Source organism: Phoca vitulina, unplaced genomic scaffold (genome assembly GCF_004348235.1).
Source record: "Phoca vitulina isolate PV1807 unplaced genomic scaffold, GSC_HSeal_1.0 scaffold5, whole genome shotgun sequence".
In the NCBI taxonomy this organism is placed as follows: Eukaryota; Metazoa; Chordata; class Mammalia; order Carnivora; family Phocidae; genus Phoca; species Phoca vitulina.
In genome coordinates, this window is record NW_022589708.1 from 56,426,529 (window position 1) to 56,454,258 (window position 27,730).

The 27,730-nt window shown below is 40.4% G+C and overlaps 1 protein-coding gene and 1 long non-coding RNA gene across 3 annotated transcripts in view; one reads left to right on the forward strand and one right to left on the reverse strand.

Moving 5' to 3' along the window:
* The window catches only part of HTR2A (5-hydroxytryptamine receptor 2A), a 55,699-nt gene extending 29,923 nt beyond the window's left edge, over window positions 1–25,776 (reverse strand). Inside the window, exons 1-3 of one of the 2 annotated variants that reach the window (XM_032403021.1) lie at window positions 25,654–25,776; window positions 24,491–25,223; window positions 21,545–21,745 (exon numbers count right to left, since the gene is read on the reverse strand). In XM_032403021.1, coding sequence (XP_032258912.1) covers window positions 21,545–21,745; window positions 24,491–24,902 — 613 coding nt within the window. In that variant the 5' untranslated portion in view covers window positions 24,903–25,223; window positions 25,654–25,776. Of the gene's footprint in view, window positions 1–21,544; window positions 21,746–24,490 lie in introns of both variants that reach the window. The other variant, XM_032403020.1, reaches the window with a different exon arrangement.
* The window catches only part of LOC116631646, a 672,682-nt gene continuing 669,619 nt past the window's right edge, over window positions 24,668–27,730 (forward strand). Inside the window, exon 1 of the long non-coding RNA XR_004299229.1 lies at window positions 24,668–24,740. This is a non-coding gene — a long non-coding RNA (uncharacterized LOC116631646). The remainder of the gene's footprint in view (window positions 24,741–27,730) is intronic.

The following is a 27,730-nucleotide window of genomic DNA, read 5'->3' on the forward strand; positions in this document are numbered from 1 at the left end:
ATGGCATATAGGCAATACATCTATAGTTTTGAACCAAGCAGTTTATTTCTTCCAATGTGAGCTGTTTAGACTCCCAGCAAGCACCTCTCTGGGGGAGGGGTGGGGGGGTAGGGATTTTGTGTATTACTTAAATCATTAAGGGCCTACTCTGGTAAGTACTATAATCAGTATAGAGGTAAACACTAAAAGATTGGTTCTACCCAAATGTATTGGGGAAGATAAACTATATTTTACTATCAAGTCTAATCAAATATAAAGTAAGGAAAATTAGCTGGAAAATATTGTAGAATTCACTTTGGGATAGATCAGAGGTGGCTTTCAGTGACCTAGAGGCCCCCTAATGAGCAACCCCAGAAATAGGAAGAAAAATGAGAATTTGGCTGACCATGGATAGGAAGTAAAGTTGTTAGTGGCTTCTATTAAACTCCTAAGATAACTTTTGTTGGGTCTACTAACTCTGTGTCCTCTAACTGGTAATGGCTCTAGTTGTAAAACCAGTCAGTCAAGACCGAAAGGAAGAGTGGAAAGTGAAGTGAATGGTGGGTGGGGTAGGAAATACTTCAGCTCTGAAGCCTGGTAAGTGGGGAAAGTCTAGGCAGACTTGAAGAGTGTTAAGGAACAAATGGAATAAAGAGGGTGGAGAAATGGGCAGGTGTCTGGGGGCAGAAGGGCTGACTTTGCCTCTAAGCCTAATGAACTCATTTCAAACTCCTAAGGACAATGGAAAAGTTACTAAAAGATCTCAGATAATACCCACTTCTGAATTCTGAATACCTAAAATAATGCATCAAGCCTCTGGTTTAAACATTTCCGTGTTCAACTACAAATTAACGGGGTTAACAGGTACATATATTTAATGAGTACATAAAAATCTTCGTACTGTTCTGACCACTTGATGCTCATTAAGACCTCTTATGAGCATGAAACCTAGACTGTGTGGACCCTAGGCGACTGTTCTTGAGGTGAATGATGCTATGACTCTCGACGGACTTTTATCCAGTACTAGAATCAACTATTATGTAGTAGGGTGTAGTTTTAGTTTGCCTAAACTACAACAAAGCTGGTGAGAGTATTAGTGTTACGTAGATTTTTCAATCACAATGAATGAGGCAAAAACCTATAGTAATGCCTGTAATGCAAGCCATCCAAGAAAAAATGTTCTTTGGTTGATGGAATAAAACTTCATTTGAATATCACTATAGTACAAATATTTCTCATATTTGATCTACAAAGTGACATTCCTACAAATAACTTCAAATAAGCTATTGGTAGAAATATTGAAGTTGTCTAGACAGCTTTCAGGTACGTGGTCCTTTCTGTGTAAATCACTAATTATACAGCTCTCCAAATGAATGGAAGAAGATCCCAAGGACCTGCATTCACTGACCTTTCTCCTTGGTCCGTTTATTTTGATCTAGTTTACTATGAGCACGTGAGAGAAAAAATTAATATGCACTTTAGATTGTTTAATCCAGGTTTACTTTCCCAACAATTAGATAAGGTTCCATTTTAAGTGATGATACAAATTTGAAATAACCTATTGCTTATGGATATTTGCAGGGCAAATACAATGAAAATCAAAAGGCTTAATTGTCATAAGGAAAAAGGGAGAGACCTGCCCTCTCCTTTTTCTTAGGGTGTTCACTTTTATAAAGTTGTAATTCTTCCTCTGCCTTGAGTTTTAAGTCTTCTTACAAGTCTATTGTAGGGCTTAGAATTAGGACCAGGGAGCCATCCTTTTGAAATTAAGAGCTACTACATCTACCAAGTTTTGTGGGAAGGTGGGACCCTGACTTTGGCTGATAACCCCCTCTGAGTTGCAAAACTACCTTCGGTCATAAAGATGAAAAATTTATATTTGTATACAGCTAGTTAGCTAACACAGATGGTCACACCAATTACCAGGTAAGTCTAGGACGGACTTGATGTGACAGATGTTGCTGGTAAGTCCTCTAAACCGGAGGACTAGTGAACTTGAGACCACATAGTAACAGGTTGCATCTGCCTGGCTATATAAAACGGTGCGATTTCCTGGTTTCAGCACTCCTAGGTTGATGTGATGCAGAGCACATTCTGACTAATGCTGCTTCATTAATAACTCTTGGTTACCTTTCGTGGAGAGGTTTTCTGGGTTGGGAGAATCTGAGTTTAATTTCTCAACCAGATCTAAAATCGATGTAGTTCTACTTCATGCTGTTAAAATATTCCCCCAGGCCTCCAGCAGATGTGAATGCTTCTACAAATAACAAAGGAGACTTTGAGGGAAGTTAGGGGAATGGTCTGTGGGTTAACCATGACTGCCAAATTCCGAGTTATCCTACCTCTGAATCTGGCCTATTTTTACTTAGAATACATTTTGCTGCCCTTCCCCATCTTCTGGCCTTCTAGGTAATCTGTAACTTTAATTGGGACATTGAGAATTTTATGATCTATCAAAGGAGAGGATAGCAAAGTAGGTTGTCCCAAGCCTCACATGGCCAGGAACTGTCAGCTAGCTGACAAAAACTATTGCAGGTGGGGAGGGAAGAGGCTCAGCTGTTGAAGACTGAAGGTCAGTGCGTATGATCTGATGGAAGAGAAAACTACTAGTCTCATAGGACAAGATAAAACAATTGCTCAAAGTTCATGAAAATCAAGTGTCAAAGAGCTATTAGGCACAAATTCTAACACCGGGGCTGCCAACAGACTGCCACATGAAACCATTACAGCTCTACCAGATTGAGATGTAGACTGTAAATGGTCCTGTATCACGTGGGTTACATCTAGAAGGGCACTGTCCAGTAGAACTTTGTATTGGAAATGTCCTAGGTCTGTGTTGGCCAACACAGCCTTCGCTGTGTCTACTGAACATTGAAAATGTGAGCGCTGTGAGGAATTACATTTTATTTTTTAGCTTCAAGTTTTAAAAAGCACACATTTCTGGTGGCTACTTGATGGATAGCTTTATGGAACTACTTGATTCAAGGGAAATCTTGGGGTCACTTAAGAGTATATGTGGATCTATACACACAGACTTGTGTTAGGAGTGGAAATAAGTCCTATGTATAGGACACTGACGGCAGGATATGTAGACACTGGAGTGAAAGTCCTCAGAGTTAGCAGTGATGGGAACGTAGGGATGCTCAGACCCAAGTAAGCTTTTCTGGGCTTTCCAGCCATCTCATGAGGCCTTTCTGCTATCGTTCTCACATACTTCATTATTTTCAAGTTCTGTTATTGCTATCTTGCCCACATCCTGGGAATCCTAAGAGGATTCACTTGGGAGAGTTTTAGAAATTGCTTTGTAGATTAAAATTCTATATAAAATCCTATGGGCAGTCCTGACTTAGAGATTAGACTTCTGAAAGCTTACCTTTTATAAAGTTCAGAGAACTGCATCTGTTACTAACCCAGGAGGCTAACCCAAACATACAGTTGGGTCAGGTGGTCTGTTTACCTGGAGAGCTGACCCATCCTTCAGGCTCTGCCTCCCCTCACAGTCCCTCCCTTTCTTGGGGGGTCTCAGCTCCTGGGTAGAGCTTGCATACATGTACCTAGAGGCCTGGGGCAGGGGGAGGCTAGCAAAGTAAGTGACATACAGTGGAAATGGTAACTGAGTCAGAAGACCTGCATCTGTGTCCCAATCCTACGTTGTTATGATATCCTGCTGAGATACTTCATCTCTTTGGGCCTCCGTTCTCTCATATAAGCAAATTTCCTGAGCATTGACTGTGGGTGGTTACACATTGTTTGGGGCTGGAGATTCATCATGTGTACTAGATTACAAACCGTTACCCTCATGGGACATAGCTTCCAGTGGGATAAGCTGAAGATAAAAAATACACAATAGAAGGTAATAAGCTGGGTAGAATGGGTGGGAAGTAGACCGGACAATGTGAAAACTTCTCTGGGTTGGGGGAGAAGTTAGGTAGGCCTCACCAGGAAATGAACATTTGAGCAAAGGCTTGAAGGTACATGTTCTGTTGGTTCACTTCCAGTCTGGGGAGAAGCTTTCTAAGTAGGTTTGAGTCTAGGCATAGAAGAAAAACTAGTTTTTTGTTTCTTACATATTTTATGTATAGTTTTATATATTAACCAACTAGTTTCCATATATAGTCTAAACAACCCTTGCCTGGAACTAATAACATTAACAGCTACTCTGAAAATGCTTATTATATGCTAGATCTAGAGTGGACAAAGTCTCTGGCATAGATTATATCTAAAATACTTTATCTACCTTACAAGTTGGTACTAACTAGCCTTCATCCTAGAAAGTAAAGGCAACCCCATTATCTTGTCCCCTTCCCTGTGACTGGTAACTTGTCATTTTTCACTTAATCTCTTGTTTTACCATTTACCATTTGTCATTTTATATCAACATCGTGACAGCCTGCTACATGCATGTGCAACATGGCTTAAAGCTGAGGAGACAATTCTGTATGCTAACTACACTGGAATTAAAATTTTAAAAGGGAAAATAATAAAACTGAGGAGACGATTCTCCACAGAACTGAGTTGCTGCTCCTCTAGAGTATCTTTTTGAGAATGTTTGAATAGTGAACAGCCTTGGATGACCGGTAACCTCTCTATCTGGAACAAGGGGCTGGTTTCTTGCTGCTCATCATGAAGGACTTGGGTTTAAGCTCAGGTTCCTTGCCTTAGATTAATTGTCTCAGTCTACTGCAAAGAGATGGTCAGTTCTTAAGTAGCTGGTTTCCTTAGGCAATTGGAAACCTAGAGAATACAAATCATGAATTTAAGAGACGATCAGGGGAAATTGTTCCCATTTTCAAACATTTTGTTTCCATTTCTCTAAAACCATGGGGATGTCCTCTCTGTAGAGAGGTCAGACTTCAGGAAGCACATAATATTTGCATAATCTGAAAGCTCCACATCCTTGGATGTGCAAAGCTGCCAGAGCTGGGTCAGAGAGTCAAGCTGAATGGAATTACTGAAGGCTGCTGTGCGGCTGGAAATGCAATCTGTAGATGAAATAGAAGGCAAAGCCCTGACAACTTGGTATTGAGATTTAACATTTGTACAAGGTCTTTGAGGGTGAATGCATGGCCAAGAACAAAGAACTATTCAGAAGATCCTGTATTGGGAAGAATCCACCAAATGACCAAAAACAGACTCCAACTGAAGGAATTAGACTAACACCTGCCTAAAATATTGTTGGATTCTTTTACATTTTAAATGAAGGAATTAGCACCATCAAATGCTTAATTATCATACCTAGTTCTTTTGAGTGTACTCACAGGTGTAGCATATTTTAAATTCCCCATATTTGACTGTGTTCCTATTTTATCCTCTATACTACATTTTCATTATCTTCAGGCACTTACCCAAAGAAGCCCAGGGTGGCTCTTCATCCTTGAAGCATCCAAAAGTGCTTTATAAACTACATCAACATTTACTGGCTACTGAAATAGTGCCATTTCTAAAAATGGAAGTTATTCACTGCTATTAATATTGCCACACAGAATTTCAGTACTTTAAATGACAGGAAAACAATTTTTCACAAATCCTTTTAATCCTTGATAACTGATAAAATCACTAACAATAGTACAACTTGTGATGATAAAGAAACCTTAGGGAAGATGTAGGGAGTAAGAAAGCTAGATTAAAGGAATAAAAAATGTTGGAAATGGGGAACCAAAAGTGCACACAACAGAAGAAAAAGGTAAATTGGACTTAATGTCCCTCTGTGCACAAGTTTAATTTTGATTATCAAGAAAATGACAACCTATGAGGAGAAAATGTTTGCAAATGTTCTCTGAAAGGCTTATATCCAGAACATGTAAAGAATTCCTAAATGAAAGGATAAACATACCAATTAAAAAGTGGATGGAGGGCTTGAAGAAATTTCATCAAAGATACACAAAAGTCAAAAAACAGTCATTAGGAAAATACAAATCAAAGCCACAATGAGATATCACTTCACACTACTAGTGTGGCTACAATAAAAAGCAAGGTAGGGGCACCTGGGTGGCTCAGATGGTTGAGCGTCTGCCTTCAGTTCAGGTCATGATCTTCAGGTCCTGGGATCGAGCCCTGCATCAGGCTCCCGGCTCGGTTGGGGAGTCGTCTGCTCCCTCTCCCTCTGCCTCCTGCTTGTACTCTGTCTCCGTCTCTCTCTCAAATAAAATCTTTAAAAAAAAGGCAAGGTAACTTTGGCTGATGATGTGGAGAAACGAGCCCTTCTACATTGCTGATGGAAATGTAAAGTGGTATAGGTACTGTGGAAGACGATGTAGCAGTTACTCGAAAAGGTAAATCTAGAATATGACCTGATTCCACTCCTTGATAGATACACAAAAGAATTGAGAATGGGACTCCAATAGATCCTTGTATGCCAGCATTCAATACAGCAGTATTCACAATAGCCAAAAGGTAGAAATAACTCCTGTCCACCATCAGACAAATCAATAAAATGTACTTACAATGGACTATTGAACTATAAGAAGGAATAGTTTTATATGTAGTGTAATAAACCTTGAAAACCTAAGCTAGACCTGAAAGGACAAATATAATTCCACCTCTATGAAATGTAAGCGACCAATTTGTAGAGGCAAAGTAGATTAGCAGTTACAGGGGTTGGGGTAGGAGGGAATGGAAAAGAATTGCTTAACGCAGTTTCTGCTTCGGATGGTAGGTTTGGGAATAGTGGTTATGGTTGTACAAGATTCTGAATGTAATACCACTGAACTACATAGCTTAATAGTGAAATGGCACATTGGTTGTTTTGCCACAATTTTTTAAAGTACTTGCCTTCATTTGTGACTTTTTAAAAAGAAAAGCAACTTCTAAAATGGTCAGACTTCCTTAAACAGGAGAAAAGTAAAGGGATCATTTGGACTGAAGTAAATATATCTGAGGAAATTAAAGGCAAGTGAAACACAAAGGACTAAACTAAAATGTAACCGACTGTAAGGACAGAATAAACCAATGCTACTAAATGCCAAGTGAGTGTTCTGAATATACTATTGCTAGTCAAAACTAGAAACAGAATTGGGAGAATGGCTAACAGATTATGCTTTACCAACATGAGGGAATAAATTGCAGCCATTAAAATCCTAACAATAGAGCCTGTAATGGAATAATAGAAATGTATTACAAGTTAAAGTATGATATAGAATCGTATGTAGGCTATTTGCTAAAATATGTTCTATGTGGGAGACAAATGAAAATAGTTCTAGGATTAAAATTGCTAATGATCTTTCCTGTTCTTGAAAGATCTTGGTGGGCTCAATACCTTGGGTCTCTATTAATAGTGACCTATTAATTGGACTTTTGAGCTATATCTTATCTTGGAGCTATATCAATTATACTCAATTTTAATCTGATGAATTTTATCTCAATTGGTCTAACATGAAGTATAGCTAAGTAGTAGTTTGGAGATGTTAAATTCCAATTAAGTTTTGCTTGGACTCTCCCTAAATATTCTCAATACCAAGACTTGAGGGTTCAGTTTAGACTATAGGACTGTAGAGTTGACCATGAGTTTAAGAATTCAGTAATCCAAACTTCTCACTTCACAAGTGAGGAAATGGACCCAGCCCATGTGCCCATAAAAGCTGGACGATGGCCCAGGCTGCCTGCGTCTCAATACGCTGCTCCTCTTGCCAGAGCAGCTTCTTACCTGGTGCTGAACTCTGAATGGCAATTTATTATGGACAGAGGAGCTTGGTGCTGCAAAACCACTCTAAAATGTTTAGTTTATTGCCACTAAGTTAACCAAACCCATCATTCCTTCTCTCCTCCCTTTCAACTTTTAGGATCTTTTACATTATGAGAATTATTTCAACTTTGAGGAATTGGACTTTCAGCTTCTAGCATGTACTAATGTGGAAAAAGCTTTCTAAAGAACCATGAAAACAATTTGATTCAGATTTCTTATTTTATCCTTGTGAAAAATCTGTTAAAAGCCCATGAACTAAACAGGTCAATTTTGACCTGAAAAACAAAGGGAAATCAATCATAAGACCCTACCTTCTTTTATGATTGTTGTCTATTCAATTCTACTTGCAACTGGGGATGGGTTAAAAAAGAACAAAAACCTTTTGACTTGTTGGTTCTCACCTGGTCTATTTCTTTTTTTTTTTTTTTAAGATTTTATTTATTTGCGAGGGAGAGAATGAGAGACAGCATGAGAGGAGGGAGGGTCAGAGGGAGAAGCAGACTCCCCGCCGAGCAGGGAGCCCGATGTGGGACTCGATCCTGGGACTCCAGGATCATGACCTGAGCCGAAGGCAGTCGCTTAACCAACTGAGCCACCCAGGCGCCCTCACCTGGTCTATTTCTATTTCTATATTTCTACCCTGTTTCAGGCTGCTGAGCCACTGATTGGGTTGCTAAATCAACTGTCTTCTCTGCCTTCAACCACTATGGAAAAAGAAAAAGCAAATCATTCTGAAGATAGGCTGTTTAGTGTTACTCTTTACGTAGAGTCTAGGAATTAGTTTATTCACCCAGTGAACCATCCCTATTTCAAAATAATTATGAAGAGTTGGTAAACTTTCCAGGTAGGTGAACAGATAGGAGTTGCGGATAACACTACTTAGGTCAGGCCAGTAGGAGGTTTCAGTGCTTTTCTCCGTATTTTGACACCCAACTTGTTCTGAGTATGATTTTGAAGGTTGGAGACCTAGAAATAGAATTCTTTGCTACTAGAATAAAAACATCTTTGTTCAGAGGCTTGCTGACAGTTTTAGGTATTCTAGACAAATCTCATTGAGACTTAAGACTTTCTAAACTATTTCAAAAGAGCTCCAGGGAAATTAGTTGGTCATCTTAGTTGTATTTTTCCTCTTTAATTCTGGTAGGGTTATTGATGGGCAGTGCTATCTTTCAAACATCATGATATTCCTTTATGTGAGAAGGTACTTTATTACCTTGACCAATTTGAAATGAAAATTGAAGAAACCAGGATTGGCTCATTACTGGTCAGTTTTGCAAACATTTATTGAACACCTACTGTACTAGGGATGAAGAACACAGACAAGTAAGACATGGCTCCTCCCTACCCTTAAGTTAAAAGCCTGGTATGTTCTGCATGGTTGAGCAGCTGTGTACTTCTAGTAGAAATGCTTACATGGTTCCTTAAAAATACATGTACATGCAATGTACAAGTCTGAAATCTTGAATATGAAATACAGTTCATGAGAATATACATTAAAAAATTTAAATTCTAAACTGATAGTTCAGGCAGTGCTTCTTGAGGTATTCCAATTCCGGGGCTTCTCCATTTCTATTGAACAAGATTATCTGAGAATGGCTCTAAGCATATGCATTTTACAGTAATTTTTACTGTGCTTCCATTGTTTCCTTACAGAAAAGTCCTTCACAGACACAAAGGAAGTTTTCATCCAAGGGTGAAATAAATGGTCTTCAGTTATGGGTTATCACTTTTGTCTGTTTCACATGGTTTCAGAAACTGATAGGATGGTTACTTAGGGATGCTTAGAGAAATACTTTACTTTTACAGTTTAGTCTTATTGTTCGAGTTTTTCCAGTTTTCTTTAACACTCTTAATGTCTGGCTAAACGACAAAATACCTCACTCAAAATAGGCAGGTGAACAAGTGGCGGCTAAGACCTTTCACTGAGGAAAGGGCTGGGTGGGGGCGGTTCTGAAGACCATTAACCAGAATCTGAAAGTTTTCCATTCCCCTGAGGAACATTCCCTGTTAACACTGTTCTGTAACTGCTCTCAATTTTGAGAAATGTGAACAGTCAAAAAAGAAACCTCATTAATGAAAAATATTTCTTGCTTGACTTAAGGCGCTCTCCTGCTGAGTTTAAAGCACCAAGTTACTGAAAAGACAAAAGTGTGACTTTTAGTTTTTGCCTGAAGTTAGTGAAATTCTCATGGAATGTATCTCATTCTTAGCTTCTGTGAACCAGCCTTGCCAAACCTGTTGTTATGGAAACAGACATTAAATCTGAATACTGAAAAAGCTACTCTAGAGATGTGTATGCAAACCTTTATCTGCTGTACTTGGCCAAGTGAGGTCCTGTACATAAAACAGCTGGGCATAGGTGGACATATTAAAGATGACCTGTCAGGGGAAAAGTGACAAGGGCCTCTCAAGAAACCTTATTTCTCTCCCTCCCTTTATTTCCCTATCCCTTCCTTCCACGTCTTCCTCCTTTTCTCATTCATGTACTTGATTCATTCAAACAGCATAATGGAGCTCCTATGTATGGCTAAATACTCTCCTACTTTGTCTCCTAGGTGTCTGATTCCTTGGTAAATGGCTTTTGGAGACAAATCCAAAGAAATAGTGTCTTCAAGTATATGTGGGGAGCATGTGTGTTAAACCAGAATGATAGGGCATGGTTGGTGAATTTGCATCTAAGAATGGTGATGCTGGAATAGAGTGGCTGGAGTCATGATAGAATGCTGGCAGAATTGTACAGGAAGGTGCTGGGAGATATAAGAGGAATCTCTCCTTTCCCTTGAATTAGAGGAACCACAGATACATGGTTTATGGTACATCATGGGCATTTACCAGGGATTCAGTAGCCAGTGCCTAAAACAAAGACACAACCAGTGGACCAAACAAGACCACAAAAAAGATCAACTTTCTTCCAGACAGGCTTGAGTTATCTTTCATTGGATGAAATGAAATTTTAATAATCAACCTTTAAAAAAACACAGGTGGGTTAATTGCTGTATCAGAAGTAAAAAGCACCCCTGAATAAACAGACTGTGGGTTTCTGTATCCTGGATGATTTCCAAAGTTCCTATATCAAACATGTAAACTGGGTGGTTTCCTTAAATGTGGTGGGAATTGGTCACATCTTAACCATTTGAATGTAGCCTGTAAATATGGTTCCTCGTATAAACCTTCAGTGGTTCATTTGGGAGTTAATAAAGGAACAGAGAAAAAGAGATAGTATTGAAAGTGATTAATCCGTAGAATTAAATACATAAAAGGATAGTAAGGAAAGAAATATTTTTGAATCAGGACCATGTCCAGACGTGTATATATGATCCTGAAGTTCCTTTCACTGATTAAACAAAATGCATTGGTCACAATCAACTAGAACAACCCAAGAAAAGAATGTGCTCTTATTAGTAATTCACAAATGGAGGACAGTAGATCGTTTAGAAAAAACAACGAGAAGGGCCAAAACAAGAGAAGCTGCAGCAAAAGTTTGAAGAGCAAAATGAGTCAAAGGATATCCAAGTGAAAGGGGACTGAGGCATTCTCAAAGGGCTGAAATCTGAGGGAGCTTTGCTTGGTACGACTCACTTGCTCCTCTCCTGCTTGTACTCTGCACTGAATGATAATGGTGAGGTTCGGGTTAGCACAGATTGGGTGCTGGTCTGGAAAGGCAGGAGGGATGAAGGGCAAGTTTGCATGCTCTGTAGTCTGAGCTGCTAGATTCTCACATTGAGAAAGTACTCTTGTATTACTTGAGTACATTATTAGAGTCTCCTAGATATGACTAGGAAGCAGGAAGGCTTTGGTGACCTTGAACAGTAAAAAGGGCAGCCAAAGCTGGATGGTGCTTTGAGGTGTGAACAATGTGACAAAATGCAGCAAGCAAGGGTAGAATCATTAGGGGAGTTAACATAAATCAGAGATGGATGGGGAGGATTTTGAAGATACTTTGGGGAAGGACAGGAAGAAGAGACAAAGTACAGAAGAACGTGGATGGTCCTGGCATGCCTGTTTGGAAACTGGAAATTGAAAGAATTGGAAAGTAAAAGTAGGGAAAAAGGTAATTAGCTTTAATGGCCTTTTCATAGAGGAGAATGGGATAAGGCCTTCTGGTTGGAGAATAAAGGTCTGAGGTTGAGAAAAGTAAATAGGAAAAAACTTGAAAGTTGCACTAGGGACAGACCAAAGGACTGACCATAACAAAGGGCAGGCGAAGTTGGAAACCAGAGAGATGGGCACCATGTGATTCAGTATGAGACTTTCTCCAGCAGCTGTTGGTTATGTGGGTGCAGTAACTGTAAGGGGTGGTGGTCTGAGTGATCCAGGGTTGAGGTTTTGTTAGGCCAATGAAGGAACAAGTACTAGGATATGAAGGGTGCTGGTGATAACCTATCGGATGATCTACCACAGCCCCTGACTTGAGGGTTCCTACCTTCTAGCCCAGAAAGGATGGTTAGATCTGGAGAAAGTGGAAGGCTCCATAACTTGCAGGTACCATAACTTGCACGGCCCGTGGGCAGGAAGGGGCAGTATATGGATGCTAGTCCTCTGCTCTCAATATCCGGAAGTAACAAAATTCTCAGTCCTGCCCCTCCTTTCCTTCCTCATTTTCCTTGAGAGAATGATCAAAAGAGCAAAAAAGTCCATGAAGCATGCCAAAGTAGCAGACTGACAAGGCATAGAGCACTTGTTTACCACCAAATCACTTCTTAATTTTTCTCACCAGTTTCCAGTAGCCCTGGAGAGTTTATGCTAAGTGCTGTTTTATTGAGCATATTGTGCCATGGCTATGGCTGAGTCTGCCATGCAGAAAGAAGTCAGCTGTCATTCTGGCAGCTTTTGAGCTACATGGGCCATTAAATGGCCTCTTACCCATGGGCAAGTGTGCTGAAGGACAACCAAGGATGTGTCCTCCAAAAGCATAGCCTTTCTATGATGTTTCTAAGTATGAAGTGCTGGTTAGCATGGGAGAGGTCCCTACATTCTGCACCTATGGGCAGAAGGGGAAAGGACCATGGCACTCCAAGAGCTAAGAGACGGTGGGCTGAGTGGGTAGTGGCTCTGCAGAGCCTTTGTTTCAGGGCTGTGACAGTGTGGCCGGCCACTTAGCAGCTGTCTGGTGCCATGATACTCTTGGGAAGGACTGCAATCTCCATGTGGCTGTTAGCATCCCTGCTCCTAGATACTGGCCCACTCCCCTGCAGACTGAGATGGTGCCCAGAGCTCCTTCCTAGCCTTCTGGATAGGACATTGCCACATGGTGGAAGCAAAAAGAAAAAAAGACCATTTTTGCCTCACCCAGGAAAGAGAATGAATCAAGAAACCAAGAGAAAAGAAAAGTTAGATTAATTCCTCAAGTTTGCCTTTGTGTCCTGCTAGGTGCTAGCCTACATTATGATCTCCCAGCAGTGGAAAAGAGGTAACCCATTTGTTTCCTGTCCTGGTTGCTTGATGAATCTCTGGACTCTACTTCCTAGGCTGGCTGACTCCTGGCAATAAGGGAGTTGGGCATAAACCTGACAGGTCCCAGAGGAGAGAATCCTAGGACGACTCCATATACTTTGTTTCAGCTGGGAATTCCCTCAGGCATGAAGGCCAACAGAACACTGGATTTAAGCACATTTTATTCAGCTGATTCACTTTGTATTTTTGCAAGTATTTCTTTCAGAAGATAGTATATGATAGAAAAATTGAGCATAGTTCACTATTCTTCTTGGACTTAAATTGCATGTGACTTAAAATTCTAAATGCTAAAATCTTGTTTTTGTTTATGTACATTCACTTTGTTCTACATAGAATGAGTGCTCACAAACACACAAAAATAGAAAAGACCAAAAAAGTACACAGGTATGCCACCCAAAAGGTCTAGAAAGTTGACTTATAAAACTACATGGGGTTTCAATAAAACCATTTTATTTTTCAGAAACTAGATAGAAGCTGATTTCTAAAACTCAAAGCACATGAAAATGGTCATGAAAAGTCTGAGAAAGAGTTGATCTAAGGTAATGCCATTATATATTCTCAACTGAAAGTATATTCTGGGTAAGAGTAAACTGATCAACAGAACAAGTCCAGAAATAAACCCAAATATATATGGGAACTTGGGTTATGATAAAGTGGCATAAGTAGCTGTGTAGAAAGAATAAGATCACAGGTTAAATTCTAAGTGGTTCAAAGACTATAATATAAAACCTATAAAAGTAATGGAAGATTTTTTTAAACTTTCTAGTGGGAAAGGCAAGCTCAGTAATGATTCAAAATTCAGAAAACCTAAAGAACATACATAAAAAAATCCTATAAAAACAAAAATTCATGTGGAAAACCCCACCAATGTCAAATGACTAGTAACACATTGGGAATACCTAGATAAATTGTGAAAACAGACAAGAAGCTAATCCTGCTAATTTGTTAGGAAGAAACCAAGAACCTTACAGAAAAGTTTACATGTTATAACGCTTATGACACAAACCCCATATTTACTCAATCAGTAAACTTCACGACATAGGTACTGTTACTAAAATTTATTCATTGGGAACCTAAGGTAGAGAGGTTAGTAACTTGCCCTATGTCACACAGCTTAGGAGCGACAGAGCCAGATAATCTGACTCCAGACATTTAGCTTATAAACAAGATTTATGACCAATCAGCTATACAAAATGGAAATTTGTTGATAGACAAAAAGATGCTCAAAGTCCTCTATAAAAAAAAAAATTAAGCATAGTTCACTATTCTTCAAAGTTTCTTCTTTGTCCTTCAAAGTTTCTTTATAAATCTGCACTAAGATAGTAAATTTCTGACGTGCCTAAAGGCAAGAGTTGTACCTGGTGACCTAAGCATTCAACTGAGGATTTATGCAAAGGTGTCCGTTTGTGAAGACAAATGTTCTGAATAAATGTGACAGCTTGTTTTTATCCTATTACAAAAGTAGTGGTAATGTAGAGAATAGTAGTCATGAATAGAATTTTTTCCCCTCCCCCCTCAAGGCTATCTGGACTTGTGATACTTCAAAAATTACTCCATGAGCTGCAAATATATTTCTGAAATAGAAGAGGGGCGCCTGGGTGGCTCAGTTGGTTAAGCGACTGCCTTCGGCTCAGGTCATGATCCTGGAGTCTTGGGATCGAGTCCCGCATCGGGCTCCCTGCTCGGCAGGGAGTCTGCTTCTCCCTCTGACCCTCTTCCCTCTCATGCTCTCTGTCTCTCATTCTCTCTCTCTCAAATAAATAAATAAAATCTTTGAAATAGAAGAAAAAAATTTTAATTGGGGTCTTTGCCTGTCCTATGACAATGTGAAAAATAGTCCTTTTCACTTTATCTAATCTGTACCTTTACCTGCTAAAGATAGGGAATAAAGTATTTTCTTACATGATGTTAGCAAGGCAATTGTTGTGAGGAAAGCGTTTGCTCATTTTTTATATTGTAGTGAAGTCACGGTTACCTCTGATCATGGGAATTGGGTTTATGAAAGGATGATGAAATCCAGAAAATCCTAGATTCATTCTTAATCTAATGCGTCAGTCTTTCTGTCATCAGCTCTTTACTCAGAGCTCACAAATAGAAAGTACATTTGATTTGTAATTATGTTCATTTTCCTCAGAATTGGATGAAAGCCTTGGCAACAGTAAAATGACCAAGCTGGTAGCAGTAAGCAGGGGGATGCAGCAGCAAATTTCAGAAATACCAAGTGCAGGAAAACTTGAATCATCTAGGCTGTGGTTCCCAAGGTTGCCATTTGTTAGATCCTAGCAGACTTGGAAGGTCATCCACCTTCTCCATGAAGCCTTCTCTCCCACACCACAGATGTTATGATGATCAAAAATGATGCATTTATAATATTTGTGACAAAACTATACAGAAGGCTACAGGGGAAAACATAACAATCTGTTTTTTTCTAATTTCCCCTTCTTGACAAATGTGAAGTCCTCAGATTCTTCCTGCTAACAGATTTACATAAATTATTCCTATTTTACCAGAATGGGCTCGGACCATCCATACCACCCTGAAATCTTGATTTTTGCATTTACATCATGGACATTTTTCCAGTAGAGTATCCAATAACCCCACCTCAATATTCTTAAGAGCTATAAAATGTTCTGTAATTAGGATAAAAACAATACAGTGAACCATAATCCAATCTTTCTGCTATTTTCCAAGACTTCTGAGTTAAATGTCCTTACATCTACTTTTATTTTTCTGTAGGACAGTCTGAGGTAGGATTGGTAAGTCAAATTTTAACAACTTTGGCTACACTGTCCAAGAACAAATCATATTCACAAATAAGAGCATACATAGGGCATCACTCTGGGTGTTTCCACTTATTTTAATTTTGCCAATCAGATGAAAAATGGTAATGCATTGTCTTAAATTACATTTCCATGACTGTTAAACTAAGCATTTTCCAGTCCATTTGTTGTCCGCTTTTCAGCATTTATTGTCCATTTCATGTTTCTGTTCATGTTCAGGTTTCTTTCCCCATTGAATTGTCTTTTTATTGAAATGTAGGTACTCCTTGTATGTTAGGAACATCAACCCTTGGTCTGTTCATACACACTGAAACCTTCTTTTGACTTGGCTTATATTGATTTTAGCCATAAAACTTTCTCATGTAGTAAGCAATGTCTATATCTTTATAGTTTGTGCATTTCTTTGACTTGCTTAAAAAGCTATTGCACTATTATTTTAAAATTATGGAGAAGTCTAAATTGGGACTCGGTGAATGAGGAAATAATACAACCTAGTTGATTATTTATGATCTTCTAATAGAAATATCAGTGCAATTATTTGGGATGGGACTGCAATAATAAAAGGAATGGAAAAGCCAAATAATTCAAACCGATTGGGATGGGGTTAAGGAAAGAATGACCTTGGACAAGTCAGTAAATGCATGAAATAAGGTAAATGAACTGTTAGAAAATATATGAAATAGAAGATGGGAAGAATAAAATTGATTTTTGTTAATTGTGATAGTAACATAGGATGAATTTATCAAAAGGCAGAGGTAGGAAAATTGTGTTTTAAAAATGTGAAAATATATGGGGTGCCTGGGTGGCTGGCTGTTAAGTGTCCACCTCTGGCTCAGGTCATGATCCCAGAGTCCTGGGATCGAGCCCCACACTGGGCTCCCTGCTCAGCGGGGAGTCTGCTTCTCCCTCTGCCTCTCTCCCACCCAACTTGTGCTCTCTCTCATGCTCTTTCTCAAATAAAAAAAAAAAATCTTAAAAAAAATATGAAAGGAACAAAGACATGACAAAAATGAAGAGATGAGAAAAGATGCAAGGGAGAATTTCAAATGAGGAAGAGGTATGGTAATACTAATTTCAAATAAGGCAGAACTCAAGGCCCAAAACCTTGTCTCAGGGGTTAGAGAAAAAATTGAAGTTAGGGCTACCAAGGTAGCCGGGATTTCAGGAATTAAGATTCTGGAGTGAAGGGAAGGAAGGTATTAGTAGGAGCCCCTTTTCCCATTTAGTCATTTACCAGGTTGTTAGAGGGATAGACTGAGAGGCTGAGTACCTGAAGAGTCAGTAGCAGTCTTGTAGTGCTGAGGGGGTGGGAGTTCGGAGTTCTTCAAAATGGAGAACACCTCAGGCTTTCATTTGAAAAAAATGAAGGAATATACCCTAAGTGTAAGGATAAACTAAAAAACAGTGCTTATGAAAAGCCAGCCTAAAATAAGCTCAATCCCTGACTGGATTAAGGGAATTTAATTGCAGTTGGCTGCTAAAGCTAAGGAACACCTCTCTGAACAAGAATATTAACAGTTTCTTTTTTCTTATGGTGTCTGGTATTCAATAAAAAAAAAAAAAAAATTACCAGGTGTACTAACAGTCCAAGGGGAAAAGACCCCAGAAAATAGAATATCCCAGGTAATCAGCTGTCGAGATACCTGTGATTAACCTTTAAGAAAACAGATGAAAATATGGAGAATTATTTCAGAACTAAATACAATAAAATGGGAATTTTAAAACTAGAAATACAGTGACCTATTAAGGCTACAACACATCTGTTGAGCAGCAAATTTGAAGTAGCTGGTGAGAGGATTAATAATCCAGAAGATAAAGGAGTAAAACTACCTGGACTAAAGACTTAAAGGTGAAAAATGTAGAAAAGTTATTTGAGTCATAACCATGGGTAACATTTCTACCATCTGTGAAACTGGAGTCCAAGAAATGTGTTGGGGAGAAAGAATGTGGCAGGAGCAACACTTGAAAAGATAATGGCCAAAAATGTTGCTAAATGAACGAAAGACATTGAGTAAAAAAATGAAGGAATGAATATAAACACCATGCAGGACAAACACAAAGCTAACAGACATCTAGGCACATTCATGGTAAAATTGCTAAAATACAAAGAAAAAAATCCTAAAGCAGTAAAGGGTGGCAAGAGATGGTGGTTTCTAAGGGACACTGCTAAGTCTGACAGCTGAGTTCTCATTATCAAACAAAATTCTATAAGCTAGAACTTTGGAATACCCCTTCTAAATGGCCAGAAAACCTGAAACCTTGAGTTGTATATTGAGCAAGAAAATATGCTTAAAATGAAGGCAAAGAGGTTTAGAATAACAAGCTGAAAGAAAACGACAATGGTTACTCTAAAATTCAGAAGCAAGGACTGTGAATCATAGAAATGACAGGCAGAATCATGGAAATGACAAAAGCAATAGAAGGCAACAGAAAGGATCAATATGTGGGAAATAGTGAGTAGAACACTTATGTCCTATGGGTTTTAAAAGGTTACTTAAAATTAGACAATAGGAAAAAATAACATGAAAGATAGGGAAAAATGGAGTTAAAATATTCCAAGGTTTTTCCATTATCTAAGAAATGATAAAATTTGTTAGACTATATTAGGTTAAAAAAAAAATCACAAGGATTTAAAAGCATGGATAACAAGCTTATAAAGGGGAACAATGAATTCTTGATCAGGCCATAAGGCAAGGATAGAAACTAGAATATAGAACAAATGGGACAAAAGAAATAAGTAACAGGGTAATTTTAAACCCAAATACTATGGCCTCCATTAAATATAAATGGAGTAAATATTCCAATTAAAAGATAGATTGGATTAAAAAAACCTTTGTGCTGCTTATAAGCAATATACTTTAAATATTAAATCAGAAGTGACAGTAGTAAGACGGAATAAGAAATATTCAGAAAATGACCAAAAGAGAGCTGGCATAGCTATACTAATATCAGATGAAGTAGATGTAAAGGCAAGAATTGCATTTAGTAACGAAGAATCAATATAAAAGATGATTTCAACTTTCTACGTAGCTAATAACCCAAGACAAGGTAGAAATTGTAAGAAACCACTGAAGAAAGTTTAGAGTTGTAATTAAAGAGAACATTTAAAAAGATACCAGGATGAGAGAACTTTAGAACTAAGTTCTATATAATCTCTAAAGAACATTCCTATTTATTTAAGAACATTCCTATTTAAATATTTGAAGACCACAGAGAAAAAAATAGTAATGCTCCAATTTAACATAGCTAAAAAGGAAGAAAAAAAAAAAACCTTGTAAGAATGATAAACCAACAAAGTCCTCCAAAACCGATTTCATTTATGAATTTATTTCAGGAATGCAAGGGCAGTTCAAATTCAATCTATCAAGAAAAAATATCAGTTTGTCATCAATTTATTGATATATCAATAGATGCTTTTCAGGCTGTATTCATTGATAGAAGAACCTGTTAGATTGTATACACAAAATTCCATCTGGACTAAGTAAATGTAAAACAGAAGTGGAAACTAGGAGAAAATTCAGAATGTGTGTGATAAGTACCTTCAGGCTCTTGGTTAGAACTTTTTTTTTTTTAAAAAGCCTTTCCCAATTGCCATCTCCTCAGCCTTATATCTCAGACTTGTGGTATAGAGCCTAGGTATGTAACCTTAGCTCTTTTGTTTCCTTATTTGCCTTCCTCCACCACATTGTTGGAGGCCTCCAAATACAGATCTTACTCATCTTAGATATATTTAGTACTAAGCACATAGTAGCTATGTTGTAAGTATGGCCAAATTGATAGCTCTTCCTAGCACCCCCACAACCATTGCATCCTGCCTGTCTCCTGGAGTGATAGCTGAATGGAGTGATGTCATCCTGTGCACCTTATCTACAGTTTATTTTCTGTAAGATCCTTTAAACATTGTGGGTTGGTTGTCTTTGCTCTGAAACAGCCCAGAAATAGCCTAGTGCTATTGAGCTTTACTAGGATGGGGCAAGGGGTGTCAGTATGGCAGAAGGTAAAAGATGGGTGATGCCCCCAGCATGTGTCTCACCAATGGGACTGTGTACAAAGGTAAAACTAGAATAAACCTGACTATAGCATGATTTGCTTTGTTTGCATTATTGGCCACCTTTGCTAATCACATGTGTTTCAGTGGTCCTCAACCCTGGTTGCACCTTAGTCACCCTATCATGGACCAATTAAATCACAATGCTCCACAGGGGTTCTTAGGTGCAGCTGGGATGGAGAGCCACTAGTCCTTCATTCTCTTGCTCCTAATAAGAGTCTGAGATCGCATGGGCCCAGAAACCACAAGCTGCATTTTTTTTTGGCGGGGGGAGCAAAAATGGTTTCCTAAAGAAAGTGGTCATGCAGCAGTAAGCACATGGCTTGGTGCCAGAAGTTTGGAGTCCTAGCCCAGTCACTAGTTGGAGAGCTGATCCAGCAAGCCCCAAAACTTCTCTATGCTCTGGTTCCCTAACTGATCAAATAAGCATAATCTCTTCTATCCACCTCAACCTGTACTAGGAAGTTTAAAATGGAAACCAGGTAAGACCCTTCAAAACTTTGAAAATCCTGCAAATGTAATTTGTTAACATTTCCATCATAAAATTGGCACTGTCCTATTTCCTAGCTGTGGGGTCTTGTTTGGGTCATTTCACTTGAACCCCAGTTTGTTCATCCGTAAAATGGAGTTGCCTACTCTGCAGAGGACATCTTTAGCAGCAGGGCAAGCAATAGGAACTGAAAAACACAAAATATCCTATTGCGTTTGCTATTAACTTGGATTTTTATTACAAAGACTCAAGTTTTTGGTATCAAGCCTGCCATCAAATCCCACAGTCTCTCTCGTGTTAGCAGATGCTGGAACCTATGTGGCCATAAGCAGGTGCAGTGTTCTTGCCTGAAAGCTTTGTAACCTTAAAACAAATCCCAGGGAATTTTTGGTTACAAACCAAGCCTGCTGAGGTGACAGGTGCCATTGACTTAACTACCTGGGAGCTGCCCCTTTGGCTCCCATTACCTGGGCTTTCCTGCCTGTTGAGTGTGCGTGACAGGAGATCGATACTGGTGAGAGGTGAATGTGTAATCAAAGCAAGTGAAGTGGGTTGAAATCTTGTGTGTGGTGACCTAACAAGAGGAGTTACCGAGGCACTGGGCAGGCGGAAATGCCTTGCCCCTGAGCTAGTCCTGCCACCTTCCTCTGTCCTCCCCTTCTGCCTCTGAGTTACAGCACCTGGTACCTTTCTCCAACCTCCGGAAGCTGTGTATTCTCCAGCATGGGGATCTGCCGTCTTAAACTGGCAACAAGTCCAGTGATGATAAATGTGGGGGTTTCTGGGGAAGCTCAAGATTTAGAGTAGCGAATTTGAAAGTGTGAGATGTGGAAAAAGCATTTGGAAGGGGCTATGGCACAGTTATTTCTAATTTTGGCTCTGTAGGTACATATGTTCTTAACTGTGCAAACTTACATTGTCAGCCAGTGACATTAATACTTTTTCTTCCTAAAGCAAATCTGATAATTACTACATTACAACCTAGAGAGGACAATAACAAAACCCCCATAGAGTCAGGGTGTCAGGTTTCCGTGCAACAAAACAGAACGAGTCTCTTTGGAAGTCATCAACAGTTATTTCAAATAAGCCCCTGAAATCCTATACCCACTTACCCACTGATATGGTCCAAACAGCAATTATTTTCAGAAAGGCCTTTGTTCTGGAGTTGAATCGGCTATGATGGATGGGGTTCTGGATGGCAACGTAGCGGTCTAGTGAGATGGCACAGAGGTGCATGATGGAAGCCGTGGAGAAGAGCACGTCCAGGTAAATCCAGACCGCACAGAGCTTGCTAGGCAGAGGCCACCGGTAACCTGGGATGCAGAAGGTTAGCGTTAATAAGGGATATCAGGCCTCCCATGGTGTGTGGAACCGACCCTGCCAGAAGTGTTTCCATTCGGGGGGTGGGGGGAGAGGTACAGGAAGTTGCAAAGGGCAACACCAGATATTTTCAAGATTTTAAAAAGCCTAAGAACAATTGTACTGAACAACGATAAGATCCTACTAGCTGATGAACACAGGGTTTAGAAATTTCTTGTGGTTGGAATCATGCCAGTGTGTTGTAGTAAGCTTGGGTTATCTTCAGGGTTTCTCTTGCTGTGTGTCCCCTAACAACATCTACCTTTTTTCTTTGTTTTTAATGAGTTAGAAGCCTCGATGTCGTTGGAGCTCCGCTATTAAAGCGCCTCTTATAGGACACTGCCTTTACTTGTTCATATCTTTGACATCCTTTGGGTTCCCTGAGGTTCAGCCCACCTCTTAATCACTATAACTGCTCAGTCTTGCACAGTGATGTCATTTAGTGGTCTGTCAATAAATGCTGTTGGTGTGAATGAATAAATGATTAACAAGTCCAGATGGAGAATATTTTTTGGAAAAATGAAAGATAATTGCTTTAGGGGTTCAACTCAAATTTGGGGTGTGTGTGTTGGGGGGGGGAATACGCAGAAAAGCCTGGCATTCTTGTCCTGATGAGTGTTTCAGGGCAGTGGTTCTCAAACTTTAGCGAGCCTCAGAGTCTCCGAGGTAGGGTCTTAAAATGGTACTGCTGGACCCCACCTGGAGGTGCTGATTTTGTGACTGCAACAGGGCAGGAGAATTGCCACTTCTAACAAGTTTCCAGGTGGTGCTGCTGGTCCAGGGATAACACTTTGGCAACAGCTGCTTACAGCAGTGGTTGTCAGCCCTGGCTGCACTTGAGACTCAGCCGGAAAGCTTTTTCTCTAGGTCTTGGTGCTCAGGGAGGGTAGGAGGAGGTAGGCCCCAAATAAAGTGTTCCAGAGCTCTCCTGATGATCCCAAAATGAAGAGCGCTGCAGGAGGCCCTTAATGCATATTCTAAGTTCCTGTTTTTGTTTTAAAAGGGATCAAATGGTTATATAAACCCAAATTAGCTTTGGTAACTGTATAAGCGATATTACATCTGAGTACGAGGGAGAAGGCAATCATAAAGATCTCCTTTTCTTTACGATAGTCCAGACCGACAGAGCTGAACAAGTTCCACGTTTCCAAGTATACTCTACCAAAATGCCACCACCTATATTGAGGAAAGTAAAGGGTGCAGGATACAAGCCTAACTTAAAGTCACACGCTGCCTGGTCGAAACTGATGTTGGCCCTTGGAGTTTTCTCTGCAAAGAGGCAGCCGAGGTCAGGCCACAGTCTGGTTTCCGAAGCAGGGATAGGGAGGGGGCATTTCCTTACCCTGCGGGGTGAGAGAGGACCAGTCCAGGGAGAGTTGCAACTCTGGCTGGAACTGGCTGCGTGCGGAGCGGCCGCCGCCAGGGGGCGCCGTTGCACCCCGAGCGGGAGGCAGCGGCCAGGTCCTACCTTCTTAACCCAGCTCAAGGGTGCCTGCTCCCCACCTGCAACTGGGGTCACCCCCGCCTCTGGCAGTGGTTTTGGTTCCCTGTCAGGACCTCTGGGAGCCCTGCATCACTCCCGGAGTTTGCCTTTGAGGCGGGGGTCGGGTCTTAGGAAGCGAGAACCTCTGCAGCCTGTCTGGGAAATGACGAGCAAATTTGATGAAATCATCTTGGTGTGACATTTGAGTGGTCAAACGGAGGTTGGCCTTGCAAGGAGCAGTATCGACCCCGTGCAAACTGGCACCTGTTCTTCATTGCCCATCTCCTTCCTCCTCCATACCCCTCAGCGCTGGGGTAATATATGTATGTATATAATTTTAGCCCTTAAGACTTGGCCAGAAAATCCCCGTTTACAAAGATCATAATGTATTTCTAGCTCTGGGTGATTGCTATGTGCCTGTGTCAGCAGCCTAAATACTTTTTTTTTAAAGAAGAAATCCAGCTGTATTACTCATAATATGAAAAGAGCATCACATTCTGCTTCCTGCTGAAGCCCTCCCAATGTTTGCTGACTTGCTAAGGGGTTTGACTCTCTCAAACTGTTGAAGAAATCGAGATTAATGTCTTCCATTTGTTTTCTACCCTTCTCCAAACAAGACTGAAGGAGTTGATGTATATGTATTTTTAAAGAGTTGAGGGTATAATTCAAAGGCACACTTCTAAATTAGCTTCTCTGGGGTAGGGAACAATTGAAACTGCAGTAATTCATTTATTCGAAGGCAGAATCTCCATATTTTAACAGTAAACCCACTGTACCACTAATGTTCTCCCTGCACATGTTCCAAGGTAATTGGGAAGGTTTTACCACTCCATTAGAGGTGCTGAAAACTGTGTGACAAAGATAAAACTGTGTTGTGTCCTGAAGGCTGGAATATTTGGGAATATATAGAAGCGAAAATCAAGTGGATTCAGAATGACAGCTAAATTACTGCTTTATGACTGTATTGGGGGGCATTTAAAGTGACTACATAAAATGTATGTGTTTCAAAGCACAAAACTCTCCAGGGATAATAGGTTGTCTGATCTCTCAATATGTGAAAGCTCACTTTAAGATTTAACTAGTGTACCATGGTAGACCCTTGTCTATAAATAAACCCTTGTGTTTAGTTTGTCCCTTGAGCCCCAGCTCATCTGCTCATAACATGCACATGCTGTCTATTCTGTGTGGGTGCAGCTGGGAGGCTAATGCCACTCACCATACAGGATGGTTAGCATGGACACGGGCATGACAAGGAAACCCAGCAGCATATCGGCTATGGCAAGTGACATCAGGAAATAGTTGGTGGCGTTCTGCAGCTTTTTCTCTAGGGACACTGCCATGATGACGAGTATGTTTCCAGCAATGGTTAGAATAATCACTACAGCTGTCAACAAAGCAGACCAGTTTTTTTCCTGGAGATGAAGTAAGGAGAAGCATGGTGGTGAGAGACAGCCCTCACAGGAAAGGTTGGTTCGATTTTCCGAGTCCACTGTCCAGTTAAATGCGTCTGAAGTGTTAGCTTCTCCGGAGTTAAAGTCATTGATGTAGAGCCTTGGGTCCTCATTTAATTGCATTAAGGAGTTTGTAGTTGAGCTCAAAGAAGCATTTTCCTCAAAAAGAATATCCATTTCTAAGCCGGAATTTGTAGCAGATGAAGTAAAGAAAAACTACCAAGTTATAGCCTCAGCTCGCCATCCATCTTTCTGTCCCCACGCTTGGTCACACTGAAGCCGGTATACATGCTGAGCTCCTTCGGTCGCCTTTTTTCTCTCGTTATTACAATGGGAGCTGAACTGCAGGGGCTCTTTGTATCTCCTGCCTTCATGGTGTTAGTGGAGTCTTGCTTAGTTTTTCTTTTTTTTTCTTCAAAGCAAGGTCAAAAAAAGCAGAATGAACTTTTTAACCTAGCAGTTGCAGAGTTTTGAGCATTCAGGGAGAAAAATGTGATCCTGGCCAGAAAAGAAAAGTTTTGTAATTACCAGGAATCTCATTGAGCTCTATCTCATTCTGTTGGTTATGTTGATCAGACTAGTTTAGCCACAGCGGTATTAAAACAGCATGCAATCCAAAAACAGTGGGGTGGTATGCATTCTACATGAAGAAAGTCAATTAAAAATACATCCAGTGTTAATCCCATAGTAATTGGATGTACTTGGGGTTATAGTTCTCAGTCTCTAGGCTGAATTGCCATAGTTGCTGTCGGGAATTTCCATTTGCATTATGCTTAGTTAATAAAAGAAGAAAAGTCTTAAGCAAAGATTAGCCAACAACTTTCCACACTAGAAATTCTCATTGAAATGATAACGTTTTGGCCAAGCGTGATTTCAAGCCAGAAAGAAAATTAACACAGAAATAAAATACAGCAGCGTGAGAACTTACATTTGTCTTCAGGGTCCACACATGAGACATACTTTGCTGTTCTGTGACTTGCTGCATCTCCCATGGTAATTAAGCCAGGGTAGAGTCTCTTCTTCTCGAGTGTCCACAGGCATAATAGAGTAATTTGATTTCTGTTTTGCTGACTTCAAAAACTGCATGCAAGAGTAGAGCCACTTCCAGCCCTGCGCGGTCTGTGTTTGCTGGCTCTGCCCCCACTCGGCTGGGTTACTCCCTCCCTGTGCGGCTTGCCTGAGCGAGGCACACGTTCAGAAATCATTCATGAGCCCCTCTCCAAGTCACACAAAAGAAATCCCTCAGGAAAGTAGGGAGAGCTAGCTGCCTGTGCTAGAGGACTCGTGGTTTCCACGGGAATGGACCGGCTCTCGGGCTGCCTCCTTCATTTCCCCCAGACCTCCCTCTATCTGTATGTCATAAACTGCAAGGTAGTAACAGCCAGGGAGGGCGGACCAAACAGGCTGGATTTTTTTTTTCCCCTTGTTTCTCTCTCTCCTTTTTTCCCCTCACACGTCAACATTGGGAAGTTTTGTTACGTTAGAAATCCCCTTTTATGCAGATGGCTAAGGCAGGTAAGCTGTGCTGTGAGGTTCTTAGTGTGAAGAGAGCACATAAATAAGGCTGGGAAACGGCATATCCCGGGAGCGCTGGAAGCATGCAGAACTTCCACCCAGAGCCCAGAGTGCTTATGCCTGAAGTGCAGTTACCGACGCCAGCGACTTGGGCTCAGGGTGGCCAAGCACCTCCTGGGCGGTACTCGAGCTATTAGTAGTAGTTTTACTTATTAAAAGCATGCACCATTCAACTAACTTATTTTCTCCAGAAATAAACTTACCTAGAAGTAATTCAAAACCTCACATGTGGAAGAGAAGTTTTTCAGAGAGCATTTTAAAGACCTCCTGCCTTCTTTGTTTAAAAAAAAAAAAAAAAAAAAAACCTTCTCCGGTTTCTAAAGACTGCAGCTATGTGGCAGATACGTAAGTTGTATATATGTATACACACTAGATCTCCTTATTTTTAGATGAAAAAAGGATTCTTCCCTGAAGAGTGGGGGGTTTCCTTTATCTTCACATTCTCTCTAGACAAGTTCTGTTACTTGTGTGCTTTCAATGTGTCTTTGGACAAATCGGTACCTTCTTAGCAAGTGATTTTTCTCAGCTCTTGACCTAAAAATTCAGTTGCCTACTGAGACCTTCATCTGTGCTCTAGAAGACCTTGACCTCTGCATCTTTCTCCCATCCCCCTGCCTGCTTCTTGATGCTTATCTCCACCCATTCTCTCAGTCAATGGAATCAGCATCTCTTCAGACAACTGGCTGTTAGCCAAGACTCTGCCTTCGTTCTTGCTGCCAGATTTTAGTCTCCAGTGCCACTTGCGTGTACACAGATTTCCTATCCTCCAGCCCACATCTTACCTGTCATCTGGGCTAGAGCATCTCCCTCGTGGGAATTTGCCCTTTGTGCCATCTCTTGGAGGAGAGTATGATTGCTGTGCATCTTGAGCAGGCAGCTGAAAGCCCAGGCTCTGGATTACAGCTCCTTAGTTTTGAATCCCAGCTCTGTAAGTCCAACAGTAGAACCCTGGACAATCGAGCTGTCTTCCTTAAGACTCTGTATTCTCTCTTGTAAGTGGAATAATAGTAGTACCTCCCTCAAGGTGGTAGTGAAACTAAAATGGGGTCATGCATATAAATACTTAAACCCACATGTTTATAGGATGCTCTTTATGTTAGCCATTTTTATTAATCCTGTTTGATGTTGGGCGCCTTGGTGGCTCAGTCGTTAAGCGTCTGCCTTCGGCTCAGCTCATGATCCCAGGGTCCTGGGATCGAGTCCCACATCGGACTCCCTCCTCGGTGGGAAGCCTGCTCTCCCTCTCCCACTCCCGCTACTTGTGTTCCTGCTCTCTCTGTCTCTGTCAAATAAATAAAATCTTTAAAAAAAAAAAATCCTGTTATTAAAACAAAATTGACATCACTGTAATCAATTTGTGCTTCCATTCCTTTAGCCCCTCCCTTGAATGGAACACAACTCCTATCTTTGTCCCTCACTTTGTCTATCTG